This window comes from Poecile atricapillus, chromosome 2 (genome assembly GCF_030490865.1).
Source record: "Poecile atricapillus isolate bPoeAtr1 chromosome 2, bPoeAtr1.hap1, whole genome shotgun sequence".
In the NCBI taxonomy this organism is placed as follows: domain Eukaryota; kingdom Metazoa; phylum Chordata; class Aves; order Passeriformes; family Paridae; genus Poecile; species Poecile atricapillus.
Window position 1 is genome coordinate 140,771,724 of NC_081250.1, and position 17,348 is coordinate 140,789,071.

Here is a 17,348-nt window from a genome sequence, read left to right on the forward strand (position 1 = left end):
AGACGAAGTGAATAAGGAACTTTGGAGAGAGGAAAATGAGTTAACAGATAGCAAACCCAGAAGACCGAGGACACTGGCAAGCCCAGCACCTGCCCGTGGAGCGCCGCCCGTGTCCCCCAGCCCTGCTTCCCGCGCACCTGGCCGCGCCCCCGCCGCGGGGGTCGGGCCCGGGGGCGGAGGGTGGGATCTCAGGCATCGTTTATGCCTCTTCCCTCCCCCCTTCTTTCCACCTTCTGCTCTATAATTGCCCGCCTCCTTTCTCTACCCTTTCGCCTTATCAGATGCGGAGCGGCCAGGGGGGAGGGAAGCGGCTCTCCCGCAGCCGGCCCAGCGCCCGCAGCCCCGCGTGAAGAGGAGCGGCCGCTCCCCGCCGGCCGCTCCCGGCTGATGCCCGCACAGGTCGGTGTGCGCTGCGCTTCGTCCCGCTCGAGGGCAGGGGCGGGGGTCGGGGCAGGAGCGGGGCGCTTCCCATCCACCTGCCCGGCCACCTCCGCGGCGGCAGGACCGGAGCCCCGGAGGGAGAATGAGGGAGGAGGAGTTAGAGGAGTGGAAGGTAGCGAGTTCGGACTAGGACGGGGAAGCCCCTTTAGAAAACCCCCTTGCAAACGCCTTAATTTTATAGTTGATAGTAATTAAAACCCTATTAGTCTCTCTGCTAGCCTGGCGGAGGCTCTGGCTGCTGCCCGCTCCCCTCGCTCCGCTCCGCGCTGTGTCGGGGCACTCGCTCCGCCCCGGCCCCGCACGGCGCTTTCTTCGCGGGGCTGCCCGGGCCGGCGAGCGCGTCCCCGCTCCCCGCCGGCAGCCCCTGCCTCTCATGGGCCCGTTCCCCGCCCCAGCTCGGCGGAGACAGCGAGCTCCCCGCCGTCCCTGCCTTAGCCCGGGGCACTCGGTTTCACACGGGTGGGTGCTGGTGGTGGGGAGCCCCCGAAGGGGAGTCGGGGGCCAGGAGCGGAGCCTGTGAGCCGCGGACCCCGGCCAGGCTGGCGCTGCGGGGCTGTGGGGAGGCGAGGGGAGAGCGCGGTCCCGGTGCCCTCCGCCGCCCCTCTCTGCGGGGCCGGGGCAGGTGGCGCTCCGGCTTTGCCCCAGGAACGGGAGCGTGTTTCGGGCAGCTGTCCCGAGACACCGGGATCGGCGGAGAGCCCCGAGTGACCTGCCCGTCCCGGGGACTGCGGCAGGGCTGCGCGGAGCCTCCTGCCCTGCGCCCAGCCGGGGCAGCCCGGAGCATGAGGCTGTGTCCCGCGTTCGGAGCTCCCGCTGGGAGCTGTCGAGGACGCGCCCTTCCCCCGGGAGAAGGTGCCCTGTCGCCAGGCCCGTGCCAGGAGTCCTGGAGCCCAGCTGGGAGAGATGCTGCAGGGAGCGGGGCTCACCTCATGGCAGCGTTCTTGGCTTGCTTGGTGTCTGCTCCTAGTGCTAGTCTGGCAGATAACTCATTTACCACTGACTTACTAAAAGATGAAATATATAAAAAGCAGAAGGAATAGGATACTTGTTTTTAGTTCCAGAAGATGTCAGCCACAAGGCGGCTGCAGACAGAGGTTTCCTTTCCTAGTTAAGTGAACCCTGACGTGTGGATCATTGCAGAGGTGAAATTGCGTGTAGTTGATCCAGCACCAGTTGCATCTATGCCAATAAATCTCATTACTCTGGCTTTTCTCTAAAAGCAGCAGTAGACGATGTTTCTAACATAGGATTACTGGTCATTTAGTATTTATAGCTCTTGCTTTGGAGGCGGGTTTGTATCAAATGGGGAATTCAGCCACCACTGTGAGTGAATATTTTAATGTCTGGGTTATTACGGAAGGCAATCCACTCATCATCAGTGCTAACTGCCGGGAAGAACGAGTTGTTTGCTGTTGTTTGCAGAGTCTGTATTGACTTGATCCAGGTTGTATTCCTGAGTGAGGGGAGTACCCAACATGAGATACAAAAGAGGTGGATTTCAGCATGTTTTGAGATACTCTTGGTTTTTCCTATTGCCTGTCACAGCTGTCTGCTGATTGTGGTCCTTGAGTGTTTGACGCTTTGGTTCATGTAGTAGGAAACCTGGGAACTTTGCACAGGTTTCTGAATTCTGTCTGGAGGATGGGTCTAAGAACTCTGCATAGCAATATAGAAATTTCTGGCGCACATCTTTGATTTGGGATCCAGGCATTTTCCTCCATCTTGAGAGATTTATACTATGAGAGATGGATTCAAAATATATGTTTAAGTAATGTGAAATTTCTTGATAATTTGGTTTAAAGTTTGATAACCTCCCGTGGAGATGGAATTGACGATGTTTAATCCCCCTATATATTTCTAGGAGTTGTGTCAAGCATTCATGACTGAGATTTGTGGCAGTAGACCTACCAAGTCCCAGGACAACTATAGCAGGTTGCAAATACTCAGAGAGAGAAGGGGATGTATGTCTTATCCTCTTCTGCTTAACAATGATTGAGGTACTTCAGTCTGCTTTTTATAGTGGATGAACCACTTGCCATGTGCCTTCAAGACACGGGAAACATGGAAGGCAAATACAGTGATGATATGTCAGTAATATTAGAGAAAATGACAGAGGAGGTAAATGGGAGAAACCTGCAAAACAGAAATACATAGACCAAAATTTACCCAAGTAAACCTTCAATTGCTCTTTACTGACAGTAAAAAATCTACTATTAATTATCTTAATTATTTGTTTCTCCTGTAGAATTTTACCATAAAAGGACAGCAAAAAATCTTCTTCTTGGCCTAGAAAAGAGACTAAAACTAGTGCAGTTTACTGAAAGAGAAATCTTGATACATGCGATGCTAGGCATGTGTTGATGTATCTTGAGATTAGTACTGTTTTTAAGCTAATTTCTGTGGTCAGGTGAATTACCCACTCTGAAACTTGCTCTTTGGCACCAGAATTGTTTCCTGTAATCCAGCTAGTTCACCTAGGACTACCTTTAGTGTTCATATACTGCTGCATTCTAAAGTGTTGATTTCTCCTAACTGGTTAAGTTAGTGTAAATGGTTTTGACCATGACATTACCTACTGTAGGTGCAGGTAGTACAACAGAGAGTACAGGATAAGCTGAATAAAGTAGAAAAAGGAAAATGGAGAGTGGGAAGAGGATATGAGCTTCTTCAGAACAAAGTTCTGCCTTTTTAAAAAAGCTGAAGAGTTCTTTGCTACAGATATCTTGATAAGGTTCTTATAAAACAGGATTGTATGGAAATACATGTTGTACTTTGGTATTATCTATAGCTTACTCTATTTCCAATGCTTGTGTATGATTAGCAAAGAATGTACAGTTTCTTTTTATGTGGGCCAAGTTTTCAAAACTGTTGAGTAGCCCAGTTGAGGTTCTTTGTCCCCTTTCAGGTAAAATGTGCTTTGGTCATAAAACTGCTGCCAGGAAAATTTGTATCCACTGATGTCTGTGGTAAATTCCTTGTTGTTTGTTTGTTTTGTTTGCTGGAGTTTTTTTTGTTTGTTTTAATCAAATCTGTATTTTCCCCACAATTTTTACTGAAGTGGATGGCTTCTCTTTGCCTGTTTAGTAAGTATTTTTGTTCCATGTTTTTCCAGACCTCCTGATACTGTGTGTATTGAGGGGAAGAAGATGTTTTGTCGATACGAGATACAGAGCTGTTTTCTCTTGGCTTTTCTAGCTGTCACAGCTTTTTTCATCAGTGATGTTCAGGGCCAAGGTAAGTCATAAATAAGAAGATGGACTTTTCACTCTGATGTGCAGAGATAGACCTTTTATTCCAAATGCAAAGGTTACTTCAGTAGGATGTGAATCCAGTAGTACTGAAATGAAGCAGGAATTTTACTACTGAGCTCGGGGAGCAGGTGGGAGTAGAATTACACCTTCATGTGTGCTCTTTGAACCCAGTATCTCAAATAGCATAAATATTTGTGCAAATTAGTGTGTCTCAAAATGAGTTATATACAACATGTTTTTACTCCTATTTACATGAAAGTACTTATCAGAAATTGCTCTTATTGTCCTCTATGTAACCTAGTAAGTTTGAAGGATCAGCTATGATGTGAAGCTTGTATGGAATATGTATTTTTTTCTCTTTTGGAACAGTAGCTCTTTTAGTGCTTATATCATGCCATATTGCACAGATCTGTTAAATGTCACAGACTACTTCTGCAGCTTTTAAAATGAAAATCTCCTTTGTGAATATTAAAGGATACTGCTGGAATTGTTAGGCTTACATACTGGTTGGATTGTATTGACAGTGACTTGACTGCTGGAGAAAATTTATCCTATTGCTTGGGGAAGGAGGGAGGAAGAATACCAATGAGTTTTTATTATTTCTAAAGAAAGGCATTTCTCTCAACTTTAGATTTATGTAATCCCTTTGATATGAGATTGCATGGGCATAACCGGGAGCAGGATTGGATCCTGGGGTCTTTTAAAGCATTTTGTATAATGAATTATTCATGAGAACATTTGGAGACTATTGGCAACGTGGGGCTTTCAAAATCCTGATAATGCAAGTAGCAATGTTGTCCAGTCTGCGTGGCACTGGAGTGCTGGGGAAGCATACAATCTTAGATGTTTGGAAATCTGTGAGCATTTTACAAGCCTCTCCCAGAACTTAGGGGCACATGTAAGCTGTAATATTTGATGTCGGCAATGTGAGGTGAATCAAGAAATGTATGTTCCCAGTGTTCAGTGCATCATTCTGGTCAGAAATTAGGTCCAGAATGTTTGTTACTTGATGAGCCAATAAAGCAAAGCATATGGTTAGTCTTTGCTCTGTATTTCAGTCCTAATACATATGGTTAAGATTTGCAAAACAGGACTGGGTGTTGAGGTCCACCTCCAGAAAGTTTTGCATAATTCCTTGATCTTGGAAAACTATATTCTTCTCTGCTTTTTTTTTTAAACTGTGATTCAATCAATTATAGTTGGAGAGTTTTTCCCCTTTAATACCAATACAATGAAATGAAGGTCAGAGAGGTTATTTTTTTTCCACAGTAATCACACCAGCAGCAGCTAGAGTTGGTGTACTTGATGAATAAAGAACAATACTTCCCTTGTTCTTAGACTCTTTTAGCAAGCATCAGCTACGGAATGCTGTCAGCAGTGTGATATTAAGCTAAGTGGATCATTGCCTTAGCCCAACATGACTGTTATTCTATTGAATTAGGTGATATGAAGTCACCTTTCCATGTTCAGAGAAAAAAAAAAATCTCTTGGTACAATAAAAGTAATAAGATGTTTCTCATATTCTTTCTTTTCTCAAGGTTGCCACCTCTTGAAGTAAGCTCTTCATGCAGCTGGCTAACTATTTATAATTTTATACAGTTTATTTGACTGTTTTAATCAACTGTACTCTCTGCCAAGGTGTAGGAAGGGCTGGCATTAGTTCCAGCTTGTTTCCTTCCTTTGGCAAAGATATTCAGGTAAAGGTGTGTAATGTGACTTCTTGGAAAGGAGAATATGTTTGTGAGACTGAGGCCAACATGCCTGAAGCTACAAATTATCTCTTCAGAGGAGCTATGTGGTTCTATCTCATTTTTTGCCCTATTGCCTTAAAAACCACATAGTGCTGTTCAGTTTTTACTCAACAACAATTATTTTCTCAGCACTGCTGTTTCTTCCCCATTCAGTATAATGTATAAATAGCAGCTTTTGTCTACTTATGTCTTATGTTCTTATGTAGTACATGAAAATAGCACTGGGCAAGAAAAACACTTGGGAATTTTTCTTTTTTCATAAAGTAACTTGCTTTGAGAGTTTTTCTGTATTTAAAGATGGAAACTTTGTATAGCAATAATTTTACTACTGTAATTGCTAAGTAATTGTGGTGCATATTAATTTGTTCAATTCTTATGACAACAGTAAATTGAAACCCACAATATTGAGTTAGTATCCAAACTTAGACTATTGGATGTCTTGGAGAATTCTCAATAAGCAATTTATTGTATTTTTCCTTTTCAGTAAGAGTTGAAAACATTCTTTCCCTAGTTGTGCATAAGAGTTATGTCTTTGGAGAGCTAATTTACCTGGTGGCATAAACCAAAGCCTTGAACTTGTCAGTTTTCTTTTGGGTGACTGCTCTGATGTTGCTGACAGCCATTCTCTTTTGCATTCCTGTAAAACCTCTTCATGAGATCTAGCTACTGATTTTTATAGCTTGGATTAATTTTTTTCCCTTTCTGCAAGAAGTGAGATTTTGTTCCACAGACAATAAAGGTCCAAAGAAATAAAGATATCCTCTTCAGGTTGGTGAATGCACAGTAATTCCCATCAATATTTTGTTGTCTGTTCGAGTGCTAGATTTTTAACTTCCTTAGCTATATGTACTTTTCTATGCCAGAGCATTAGTCTTTGCACAACTAAGACACAGTTGATTATCTGCCTAGTGCATAATTGTTTTCTTTCTTATGGTTTATTGCTGTGTGGGACTGTCCCTTCCGCTGCGCTGCTGCCATTGATACAAAAAGTACCCAGTGAAAATTGATCAGTTATGTAAAGACTATTCTGGCACAACTTTTCTAGTCTTTCACATTGTAACTCTGTAGTATACAAAAAAACTTCTGGTGATTGTGTCCTTCTTTGCTTGTAAGGTCTGTGATTGTTTTTTAGGGGCTCATACATTTACTTGTTTTGGTGATGGCTAATAGCAGTTAGGTCAGAACTATGCTTCTTTGTTAGAAGGTGCTTTCATAAACTGACAAGTTGAAAGTAGGATGGAAAGGAAGAAGGTGGCAGAGAAAGTGAACTCTGAAATTCTAAGACATGATTGGGATTTTTGTCAATCCTTGATGTTTGTTGCTCTCTGCTCTGCTTCCTAATCCCCATACAAATTTACCACTTAATCCCAGTAAAATCTGCAGCATTTTCACACTTACATATAGCCATTATTTAAAAGTTTATTTTCTATTCCCGAGGCAAAATAATAAAAGGAATTGTATTTTTGTGAACTTCTAGGTATGATTTGTCACTCATGTTCATTCAGCCCCAATTTATTGTGATTTATGTATAGCTCAAAGACACAATGAATCCTGAGAATTAATTAAAAGCTGTAATCCATAATTACAGTCTGCTTGGCTTTAAAAGCTTTTTGCCATAATCTCTGTCATGTTTTTACAATTATAGCATGCTGAATGTTCTTGCATAAACCTGCCTAGCAAAACATTTTGCAATACGAGGGCCAAATTTTCAAAGAACTGATGTATCTGCAGCGATTCCTACACACAATCTTGCTCACAGCCTCTTTCTTTCTAAACCTCGGGGAGGTGACAGGCAGACTGAAGATGAGGTCTGACAAGATTGTGCCCAGCAACTAAAGGAATGCATGGGCTGGGTGTGAGCCCAGTGCTGCGAACCAAAACAGCTTGGAGTGTGTGGAGTTCATGTGCTGCCTGCTGTTTCTGTCCCCTTGCCTCTCTTCTTGAGCTTGTTCTCTGTGGTCTTTGAGAATGCATAGGTGTTGCTAAACTGTTCTTGGTACTTATGTACTCTTTTTTCCATGTTCTGGTGTTAAGTCCCTCACAGAAGAGAACTGCAGAACCTGCCCTTGGTCTGACAAAACTGCCACTTAGGGAATGAGAGGCTGGATGCAAGGGAATATATCTCTTGTATTAAACCTTCAGATTCTTACTTCTAAGATCCAAAATGTATTTAATAGTAGATGACATGAAAAACATGCACCCCTGAATCTCAAAAAATTACAGCCGGCCTTTTTCCTTCTTTCTTCCCCCAAGCTGCTGGAAAAAGTAGCACGTAGGAAAAAGTTACTGGTTTGGGACAGGTCTTTGGCTGATGCTGGTGCCAGAGCCGCATTGGCTGTAAGCAGGTCAAGTGGAGAGGCCAGAGGTTGTTGGCCAGCACATTCTGCCTGTTGACTCAGATGCTCCATGTGCTGTAATCCTTAAATCTCAGAAGTATCATGAGAGTGTTGGTTTATTATATCTGAAGGACCAACAAGCTGTGGGCATGAGCCTAGTCAATTAAGAGCAATCTTAGCCCTGGGAAAAAGAAATTACCACTTGCCTGCTTCAGATTAATTTCCCTGATTTCTTAGACTTACTAACAGAAACCTTAGGGATGTAATGGCAAAGGCACCAAGGGTTTGGAAAATGAGGAAGACTGTTCAAGGGGCTGTGGAGACAATGGGAAGAGAAGGAGTAAGGTTGGAGGTGTCAAAGGTTTTCTAGCCTTTCTATTGTTCAGCCTCTGGTAGTTTCCTTGGCTGCTTTTCCCTGTAGATTAGTTTGTTCTCTGTGAGCCAAATTCTGTTCAAATGTATGAAGGTTTTCCCTTGTTGACAGCCTTGGATACCCCAGGGTGCACTGCCATCTGCTCTGCTGCAGTTCTTCAATGAAGAAGGGCTGTGCCTCCCTGAAGCAGAGTGGAAAGGTTTTGTAGAGCGTGTTCCAGCATCTCCACTGAGTTTGACTGAGCAGTGGGATGCAAAACTTTGAAAAACTAGTTTATGAGCAGAGACACAAAGTTGCTGATACTAGGGTAACAACGTGGGGCAGTTTTTTCCATTTGTTCTTGTTTGGGTGGCTTCACTGATACATCACCTCTTTTTCAATCATTTCATGCTTTTATTCATTTCACCTGCTGCTTCAGTTTGAAACCTAGGTGATGGCACAATATAAATAGAAGCCAAATTTTACTTACCATCCAGATTTCCCCTGTCTAAGTCTTGACTTGCCTGTGCATGCCAGCTAGTCTTGATGAGACTGAAGCAGTGTTTGCACCTGCAAAGCTTTGTGCTGCGTAAGCCAGGTTTGCAAATTGGGCAGCTGATGTTCCCTTTTCCTTGTGCATGCCTGTCTTTTCTCTTGGTTATTCTCTCCTCACAAGGATTTGAAAATTTGGCCCTGGGTAATGTTCAATGTGGGGAAATGCCCACAGTAATGAGAGGTAAAGGAGTGTAGGTCATGCATATTGTCAATGTAAGCAAGAAAGCAATTTTAATTACCATGTATTAACAAAGAGCATTTTTATTGCCAGCTTTGCCTGCTAAACTAGTGTCTTAACATCTAACATTGTTTGTCTTTCTGTCCTCTGCTGTTAGGTTCTTTAGTTTGTTTTGTAAAGAGATAAATAAAAGGTCTGTCTGAGGGAAGTAGTGCACTTGGGGATGTCATTTTACAAACTAATAAACTGATGTATGTGACATTTTAAATAACTTGCATCCTTTACCATTAAAATTTTGTGTTGTCTTCCTATATGTGTTTATTTTTGTTTGTTTAAAATTGGTTAGTCTTTATTTGAATTTAAAATGTTGTTTTCTTTCCGAACTTGCAGTGCCTCCACCAACAAGACTAAGATATAATGTAGTGAGTCCTGACAGTGTACAGATCTCTTGGAAAGCCCCCAAAGGGCAGTTCACTGGATATAAACTTCTTGTCACTCCAAGTTCAGGTAAAAGCCTGTATGTTCTCTTTTAAGGTGAAGGTCTCTTTCATGTCTTCCTGAGGCATAAAAGCTTTTCAGAGTTTAGTGTCATCCTCCACAATGAAGAAATTGTGAGCAGGCTTTGGATAATGTAGTACTGGCTGGTCAACAGAAGAGAGATTGATTTCACGAGAGGGATGTCAGGCACAGAAAATGGGAATTGAATGCTTAAGGTAGCAGAAGTGGGTCAGTGCTAGTTATGCTTCATGTGTGGTCTTTGGGAATTGCCACTGATCATCTGTCTTTACCTTTCTTCTAGTGTGATGTAAGAAAGTCTAGGAAGGGTTCAAGGGAAAGCATTGAAATCCTAATTCAACCAACCTTTAAGGTGAATTTCCTGGTCCCTTATCCCTTAGTGAGCTCTCTGGAAAAGATCAAGAATAATTAAAAAAAAAAAACAAAGAAACAAGTAATCTTTTAAAGTTTTTTGAATGAAAGCTTGAAAAATGTAGGCAACAAATTTGCTGTATAGAGCCAGAAAGGTCCTACTTCTGTATGTTTAAAATTAAATTTAGATATAGAAGTAGTTTTAACATACAGCCAAAATACAACTTTGTACATATTGGCATGCAATCTTTATATGTAAATGGACATAGAAATGTTTAATATTTGTATTTATACAGGAGAATTTCCTTGCCCAGAGAAAGTTGGCAAAGTGAATATTCAGAGGTGATGTGGGTACAATAGGGTCAGAATTGGCAGCCAGTCATGGAGTGAAAGCCTATCAGTATGATGTTACCAAACTTGACAGATTTTGGTAAAACATTTCTTTTTTTCTTAATGATTTTGCTGTTTCATGAGGCCCATATAATGAGGTTGATCCTAAGAGTGTTTCTGTTTATGAAAACTGGTTAGAGTGACTATCTTGTTGCATTTCTGGGATATTCTCTGGCCTGGCTGTATAAGTAGTCCCAAAAGTGGATAAAGGGGGAATACTTAGGTCATGGTACAGCTTACGGTATTTTTAACTCATTATGTTTACTGTGCTATAAAAACAAAGTTATGCATTTGTTGGCTTTTTTTTGTCTTTTCTCCTATAGGTGGAAAAACAAATCAATTAATTCTTCAAAATACTGCGACCAAAGCAATTATTCAAGGTCTCATTCCAGATCAAAATTATGCCCTTGAGATCATTGCATTCAATGAAGACAAGGAGAGTAAGCCAGCACAAGGCCAGTTCAGAAGTATGTGTACATTTATGGCTGACATACAGAATGTATCAGATATTTAATGTAATTTCTTAAATGGTGACAAGCCTTACACAAAGGGGAATGATGGAAAACCAGTTTTTTCTGTGGTAGAAGGAAAATCAAAGCCATGTATTTTAACTGGTGTAAGTACAGGTGGAGGCCTGAATTGATTGTATAATATATTCTTGCATTGGGCTATCTTTGTTTCCACTGGACTGGCATTCCTTTCTTCCTCGTTTCATTAGGAAATTAGCTGGTATTTCATGGAAAGAACATTCAGTGAGTAGAAAGAAACTGCTGTATTCTGACACTTAAAAAATTTCCATTTTATTAAAATAATGTTATAGCTGTGCCAACTGGCAACTAGATGCTAGTTCAATAGAATGAAAGGCTGATTTCTTAATGGTCTCCAGTGGTCAAATATGTTTATAAATTTAATTTTTTTTATATGACCAAGACATACTCTTAATGTCTATATCATAGTGATATATACACCTCTGATTTATCTTGATCTTCATGTCAAACATGTTAAATATGATTAGTGGAGATTCGGTTGATAATGTGGCAGTGTAAAGTACAGTTGGAAGCCTAATGAATTCTCTGACACTAATTTTTTATCACTGTCTTTGCTAAATTGCCTTTCTCTTAAAAGCACCACAAGATAAAATATGCTGAATACTTGATGTGATGTGTATCCAAGCCCTTTTAGCTTTTCATCACTACAACTGTGTATTTATTACCTTAGGTTAGGAAACCCACAAAACCACAGATTACTTTAGCATTAAAGAGAAGCCCACAGAAGGCTACAGCAAATTCTATAATATTATATATCTTAATTATATATTATATTTGTTTTATTATAATATATATAATATAATAATGTATAATATAATAACATAATATATGTAGCTATTTTTGAAATGGCATTTAGGAAAAGTAAAACTGGCAACTCAATTTAAGGATATGGGGATAGTATACTCTCTTTGCTGCACTTAAGGCTGGAGTTTCATTTAAAAACATACCTTTCATGAGTAAAACCAGATACAGCATATATACAAATCCTTTTTTTGCTCTCCTGTATTATAGGTTTTTTTCCCTGTTCTCTGACATGTGGTCAGTAATTCTTGAGATGATAAAAGGTCAAATATATAAAGAGCTTTGAGAATACCATCTGGTTTAGTGCATTGGAAGTATGGTTTTAAAATGCTGTGGAGTTGTAACTCTTGTACTAAGAATTCTCAAACTTACAATAAAATTTTATTGTCAAAAGAGTATTTCTTTTTATATAGTGAGGTATACATTCTTATTCTAATACATAGTGTTTAATGAACTAAGATCAATGGGAATTTTGTTTCTTTTGAAAATGCAGATGTTAAAACACATGCTAGATAAAATCTTTTTCTGTGTAGATATTTGAGTAAAACTGCTGTCTTGGCTCTTCCTATGTGGTTAGAATTTTGACAGTTCTTGAATCCAGAAATCTCTGTCAGGATGTGACCAACTTGTCTCCTTCGAACATTTTCAGGCTTTTGTACCATTTTCTCTGGAGACTTGCCCCTCAATAGCAGTAGCATTAGAGAGGCAAGCTAATTGGCTTTGTTTTTGGCCTTTTTTCAAAGGAATGCTCCTGGAAGGATAAGCAGCAGCAACATTCTTTTTGGCAAATATTATTAAGAGTATTTCACCTCTCGTTTTAGTCAGATTCTTTTTCAGTTAAGGATTAAACCCAGACTTCTGACCAAGACCTGTTGTTGTTGTGGCATTATGTGTAACCTAGCTAATAACCAATAACCAAGATCTGCCTTGGTTATTATTAAAAGCTGGCTCCTCAGCAAGCTTGTGGACTTGAATTTGCTCCCAAAGCAGTTTCACAATTGGTTGCTAAAGGCAGAGGTGATACACAATCACATGTGCTGTCTTAGTAAGAAGAGGAGTCAAAATTTCAGGTTTTTTGTTCTCACCTCTGTACCTGGAGTGTGAGCTCTATAGGTTCTGCAAAGGGTTGTCGTACTGAGAAAATCACGTTCAGATGCCTTGTCTTCCTTAGTCTTGTGATGATATTTTGAATTGGAACACTCCTGGTTGATTCAGATATTCCATATACTATTGGGTAAATTAGTAAATCCATTTGACTTTGGTCCCACTAATATACAACAGAATATTTGCATTGTCTTTCTTACATAGCCAAGAGACAGATAACCTCCTTTCATGCCCTCACAGTGTTTTATTGAATGATGCAGCACAGAGAAATTTGATCCTGGCTAAGGATCAGTGCCTGCTTGGATGAATGTCAGTCATAATCCAGTTTTACATAAAGTAAGAAGTGTAATTGGAGTAGAATTTTATTTTTTGTGGAAGATATTCTCAGCTTCATTGTTTTAAGCTTTTCCTGTCTGTTGCAGACAGATGGAGTGTGGATTAGCATTCCAAGAAAATTCTGGAAGGGCTTGTTCTTCCCAATATGTGACTTTAGCAATGACTTTGTCAGAACCTTTCAGGCTATTAGTAGAGCAGTACTGTTCTACTAATGTAATATTAGGAATTGCTAACCAAATTGGGTTCTGCTTGGCTGTTGTGAGCGATTTGGGACATAGTAAAGGAGGTATCCCACCCACTTGTAGTACAGGAAACTGTCAAAGTCTCTGCTCTGGAGCAGCCTTGCACTGCTGGGAGTGCATTGATGCCCTGAATACAGATTTGGGCATGGGATCTAAGCTGATTCTGTAACGAGGACAGTGTAACAGCTGGCCTATGTGCTTTTGTGTTGACTGTCTTGGAGTGAAACTTTTCAATGTTGGACTTTCCCCAGCTAGCTTTGCCAATTTTCTGGACTGTATTTCCAGTGTGGGATCTTGTCTGCATGGGCTTAGGTGCTGATGTCACTATTTGGACTCTCCTGTGTGAAGAGAGTCAGTTTTGAGAGTTTTAATGATGATAGAATGGGGAAAGATCCATAAAAATAATAAATGCAAAGGGAGGGAGGGAAAACAGAGAAACAGTAACTCATTACCTAAACATCTTCAGATGATCTGTGCAACTACTTTATCAGGAAGAAGAAAATGACATGCTTGTAACTGCATTGTTTCTAGATTAATTGATTTTCCTCCCTTACTTTACAGTTAAAGACATAGAGAGAAGAAAAGACACAAGTAAATCCAAGGTGAAGGATCCAGAAAAAACAAATGCGAGTAAACCAGCTCCAGAAGGTCAGATCATAATGCATACGACTTATGGGATATTTTGAAAATAATCAGCTTCTCTATTTAACTTGGCCATTGTAGAGATTTTCTGTAAGTCAGTGTTTTAAATGTGGTTCCCAGGGTTAAATTGAATAGAGGGCAAAAACCAGTATTTTCAGAAATACTGGAGAACTGCTACAGAAGTATTTCTTTCAGTTCTGTGTTTTGCTTTGCTTTTTTATAAAGTCCTAATGCCATCATGAATAGATGAAAATTATTAAAAAAAAATTTTAGATAATGTTAAAATTATTAAAAATTGCTTGTACTTCCCCACTGGGGGCACTTTGAGTAGTGGAAGAATCATGCAGGTGTGTGTGTGTATGTAATAACTTTTTTATCTTGGCTGTGAGACAGACTGGCAATATTAATTCCCACTAAAGTCTAATTGATACTATTGTATAATTAGCCTCATAATAGCTTGATAAGTCTGTCCTAGTGTAGGTTGTATATATGAAAACATTTGAAACATTTTGAAGGAGGGGAAGAAAAAAGAGTTAATTTTGTCCTGATGCAAGGCTCCAATCTTCTGGTGAAATGTGATATTGCTTGCCATGAGAAGTTTGTCTAGTATGGATGAAAATCTATTTCAAGCTTAATATACAGATCTATTTCCTGTTATTTTAAATTCAAATAGCATCTTCTTTATGAAGTAACCACAACAGTAATTATTCCCTTCAGTGGTTGTTTGTGGTATACAGAGCAAGAGGAGCTTGGTATGACCTTAAATAGTCTCTCTATGAATAAACTGGAGAGTTTCAAGGATCCCATTTTCGCCTGCCATATAAATCTGTCTCCAGTAATGCAAGTATTAAAGACCTCACCCAAATTTCCTTGAAGCCCATGCAAATTTTTCTTAGGTGGGTTTTTCTTCTTAACACACATTTCTGTGTCATGTTGTATTTATTAACACTATGCAAGTTTGTTTCCATACAGCATTTCTCAAAACAAAACACCCTTGAATTCCATTGGGTGCATTGGAAGAATGTTAGCTAGTGTTTGCAACACTAAAGAGACAAGTTGTACCTGCTGGTGTGTGACAGGGTAATGGATAGGTGATCTTTCCTATAGCATGTCTAGAGGAAGGCTGAATTGGAAGAAATGACAGAACTGAGAAGGAAAATGTGATTTGCTTTCTTAATGAAAGACAAGTGATAAAAGTTGAAGGAGGGAAAACTGGGCCTTTACTTGGAAAATGTTGATTAAATACAGACAGAGGAAAGTGTCTGCCAGACTACGGGAGAGAATTTATGCTTTTTTTGTGGAGTAAAATACAACTGGCAAGAGGAGCTTGGATCTGCAGTCTCTTCTTTTTTAGGATTCATGTTTACTTTTGAAGTCTTTAGTCACTTTCCTCATCCTTGCACTACTTTTTACTCGTCTGAACTACTTCAGTTGTATCAGGGCAGTTTGTAACAGAAGAAAATATATCTCCATCCAGCACTTGTGAAAAGATACTGCCTTATACTTCCTGTAGCATGTTTTACTAGAAAACCTGGTATGCATTTAAAACTAAGGCAAAACTTAAAAACTTCTCAATCAGCAAACCTGATCATAAAGAAAAAATATTGTGCTAATTTTTATGAATTCTTGAATTTGTTTAACCCTATTTCCAACTCAGCTATATATAATAATTAAGTAACAGACTTTTTCCTCTGGTCTAACTATTGCATATTTCTCTGCATTGCACAGTTATAATGATTATTCAAAGTGATGGAGATTCCAACTGAATGACTTCAGTGGGAGTAGGATGAGATTCCAAGAGAAAATGTTGGGCAAAAATAACAGCAGCAGCAAAAAATGTGTAGCTGGTGTAGAAGTGAATTCAGAAGTGAAACAGACATTAATGGTACCAAAATTTTCTTAGTTCAAAATATAAAGATTGTTCCACCTCAAACTGAAATTGGATCAAAGAAATAAGGAAAAGTCTGAAAGAAATGGATTAAAGAAATAAGTCCAAAATTTTACAGCAAAACCATAATAACTTGATCCTCTGCAGATGTTCGACAGGAAATGATTTGAGTACAACCAAATGAATTCAGGCCAGCAGTTAATTGGTTTCATAACCATTTAGTGTACAGCTAAATTTGGTGGATTTAATGGCAACCCTGATCCATTCTGTGGCTGTGTTTATATCTTTGGTCAAGTTGGTTAGACCTCAGGAGTTAACACTACAGAAAAAATTATTAGAATCGTAAAATCATTGAGGTTGTAAAAAACCTGAAAGATCATCAAGTCCAATCTTTGACCTAATACCACCATGTCCACAGAAACATCTCATGAAGAGCCACATCCATTCAGTTGTTGAATGCTTCTGTGGATGGTGACTGCACCAATTCCCTGGCAGCCTGTTCCAATATTTACACTCTCCTGCCGTGATGAAATTTTTTTGTAATATCCAATCTGAATCTCCCATGGTTCACCTTGAGGCCATTTCTCCTTGCCCTGTCCCTTGTTACCTATTAGAAGAGCCCAACCTCCACCTGGCCACAGCCTCATTCAGGTGTTGTAGAGCATGACAAGGTCTCCCCTGAGCCTCCTTTTCTCCAGGCTAAACACCCCCAGCTCCCTCAGCTGCTCCTCATCTGACCTGTGCTCCAGACCCTTCCCCAGCTCCACTGCCCTTCTCTGGACACACTCCAGCCTCTCAATGTCCTTTTTGTAGTGAGGGGCCCAGAACTGGACACAGCACTCAAGGTGTGGCCTCACCAGTGCTGAGCACAGGGGGTCAATCCCTGCCCTGCTCCTGCTGGCCACACTGTTCCTGATCCAGGCCAGGATGCCACTGGCCTTCTTGGCCACCTGGGCACACACTGCCTCATGTTCAACCACTGCTGACCAGCACCCCCAGGTGCTTTTCCAAGGGCAGCTTTCCAGCCACTGTTCCCCAGCCTGTAGGATGGCATGGGGTTGTGACCCAAGTGCAGGACCCAGGGCCTGGCCTTGTTGAACCTCATACCATTGACTTTGGGCCATTACTCCAGACTGTCCAGATTCCTCTGCAAACCCCTCCCACCCTCCAGTAGATCAACAGTGATGCCAAGCTTGGTGTTGTCTGTGACAGTTGTCACTGAGGGTGTTACCAAATGTGTCTGTATAAAGTTTTTAAAATCTTTTATGATGGCTGTCAGGTTGAGTTAGGTAGAATAATATCTACCTGAGAACAAGAGCCATCTTTGCCCATAAGATAAATTGCAAACAACCATTGTCCAGACTACTATTGTCAGTGGCTGTGGTTTCTGCTCTTGTCTTGAGTGAAGGAGGACCGTAATTCCCCAGTTATTAGTGTCAAGTTTTGATGTTAAGAGGTGCCTTCTGTGAGCATCTTTACCACTTGCTACAGACTTATGCTCACTAGCATTAATAAACCAGAAAATCCACAATCATTGTTTCGGGACAAAACTAATAAAGCGCATCAATGTACTTGTCAGTGAGTATGAAAAAAGAGTATGAACTCTTTCAATATTACAAGCTCCAGTTTGTGCATTATGATGTTATGTATCCTGCTGATTTTCCTG

At 40.6% G+C, this 17,348-nt stretch overlaps 1 protein-coding gene across 1 annotated transcript in view; it reads left to right on the forward strand.

Moving 5' to 3' along the window:
• Positions 1 to 291: 291 nt before the first annotated feature.
• The window catches only part of COL14A1 (collagen type XIV alpha 1 chain), a 118,794-nt gene continuing 101,737 nt past the window's right edge, over positions 292 to 17,348 (forward strand). The window contains exons 1-5 of the mRNA XM_058830316.1: positions 292 to 399; positions 3,554 to 3,675; positions 9,255 to 9,371; positions 10,445 to 10,588; positions 13,714 to 13,800. Coding sequence (XP_058686299.1) covers positions 3,588 to 3,675; positions 9,255 to 9,371; positions 10,445 to 10,588; positions 13,714 to 13,800 — 436 coding nt within the window. The 5' untranslated portion in view covers positions 292 to 399; positions 3,554 to 3,587. The remainder of the gene's footprint in view (positions 400 to 3,553; positions 3,676 to 9,254; positions 9,372 to 10,444; positions 10,589 to 13,713; positions 13,801 to 17,348) is intronic.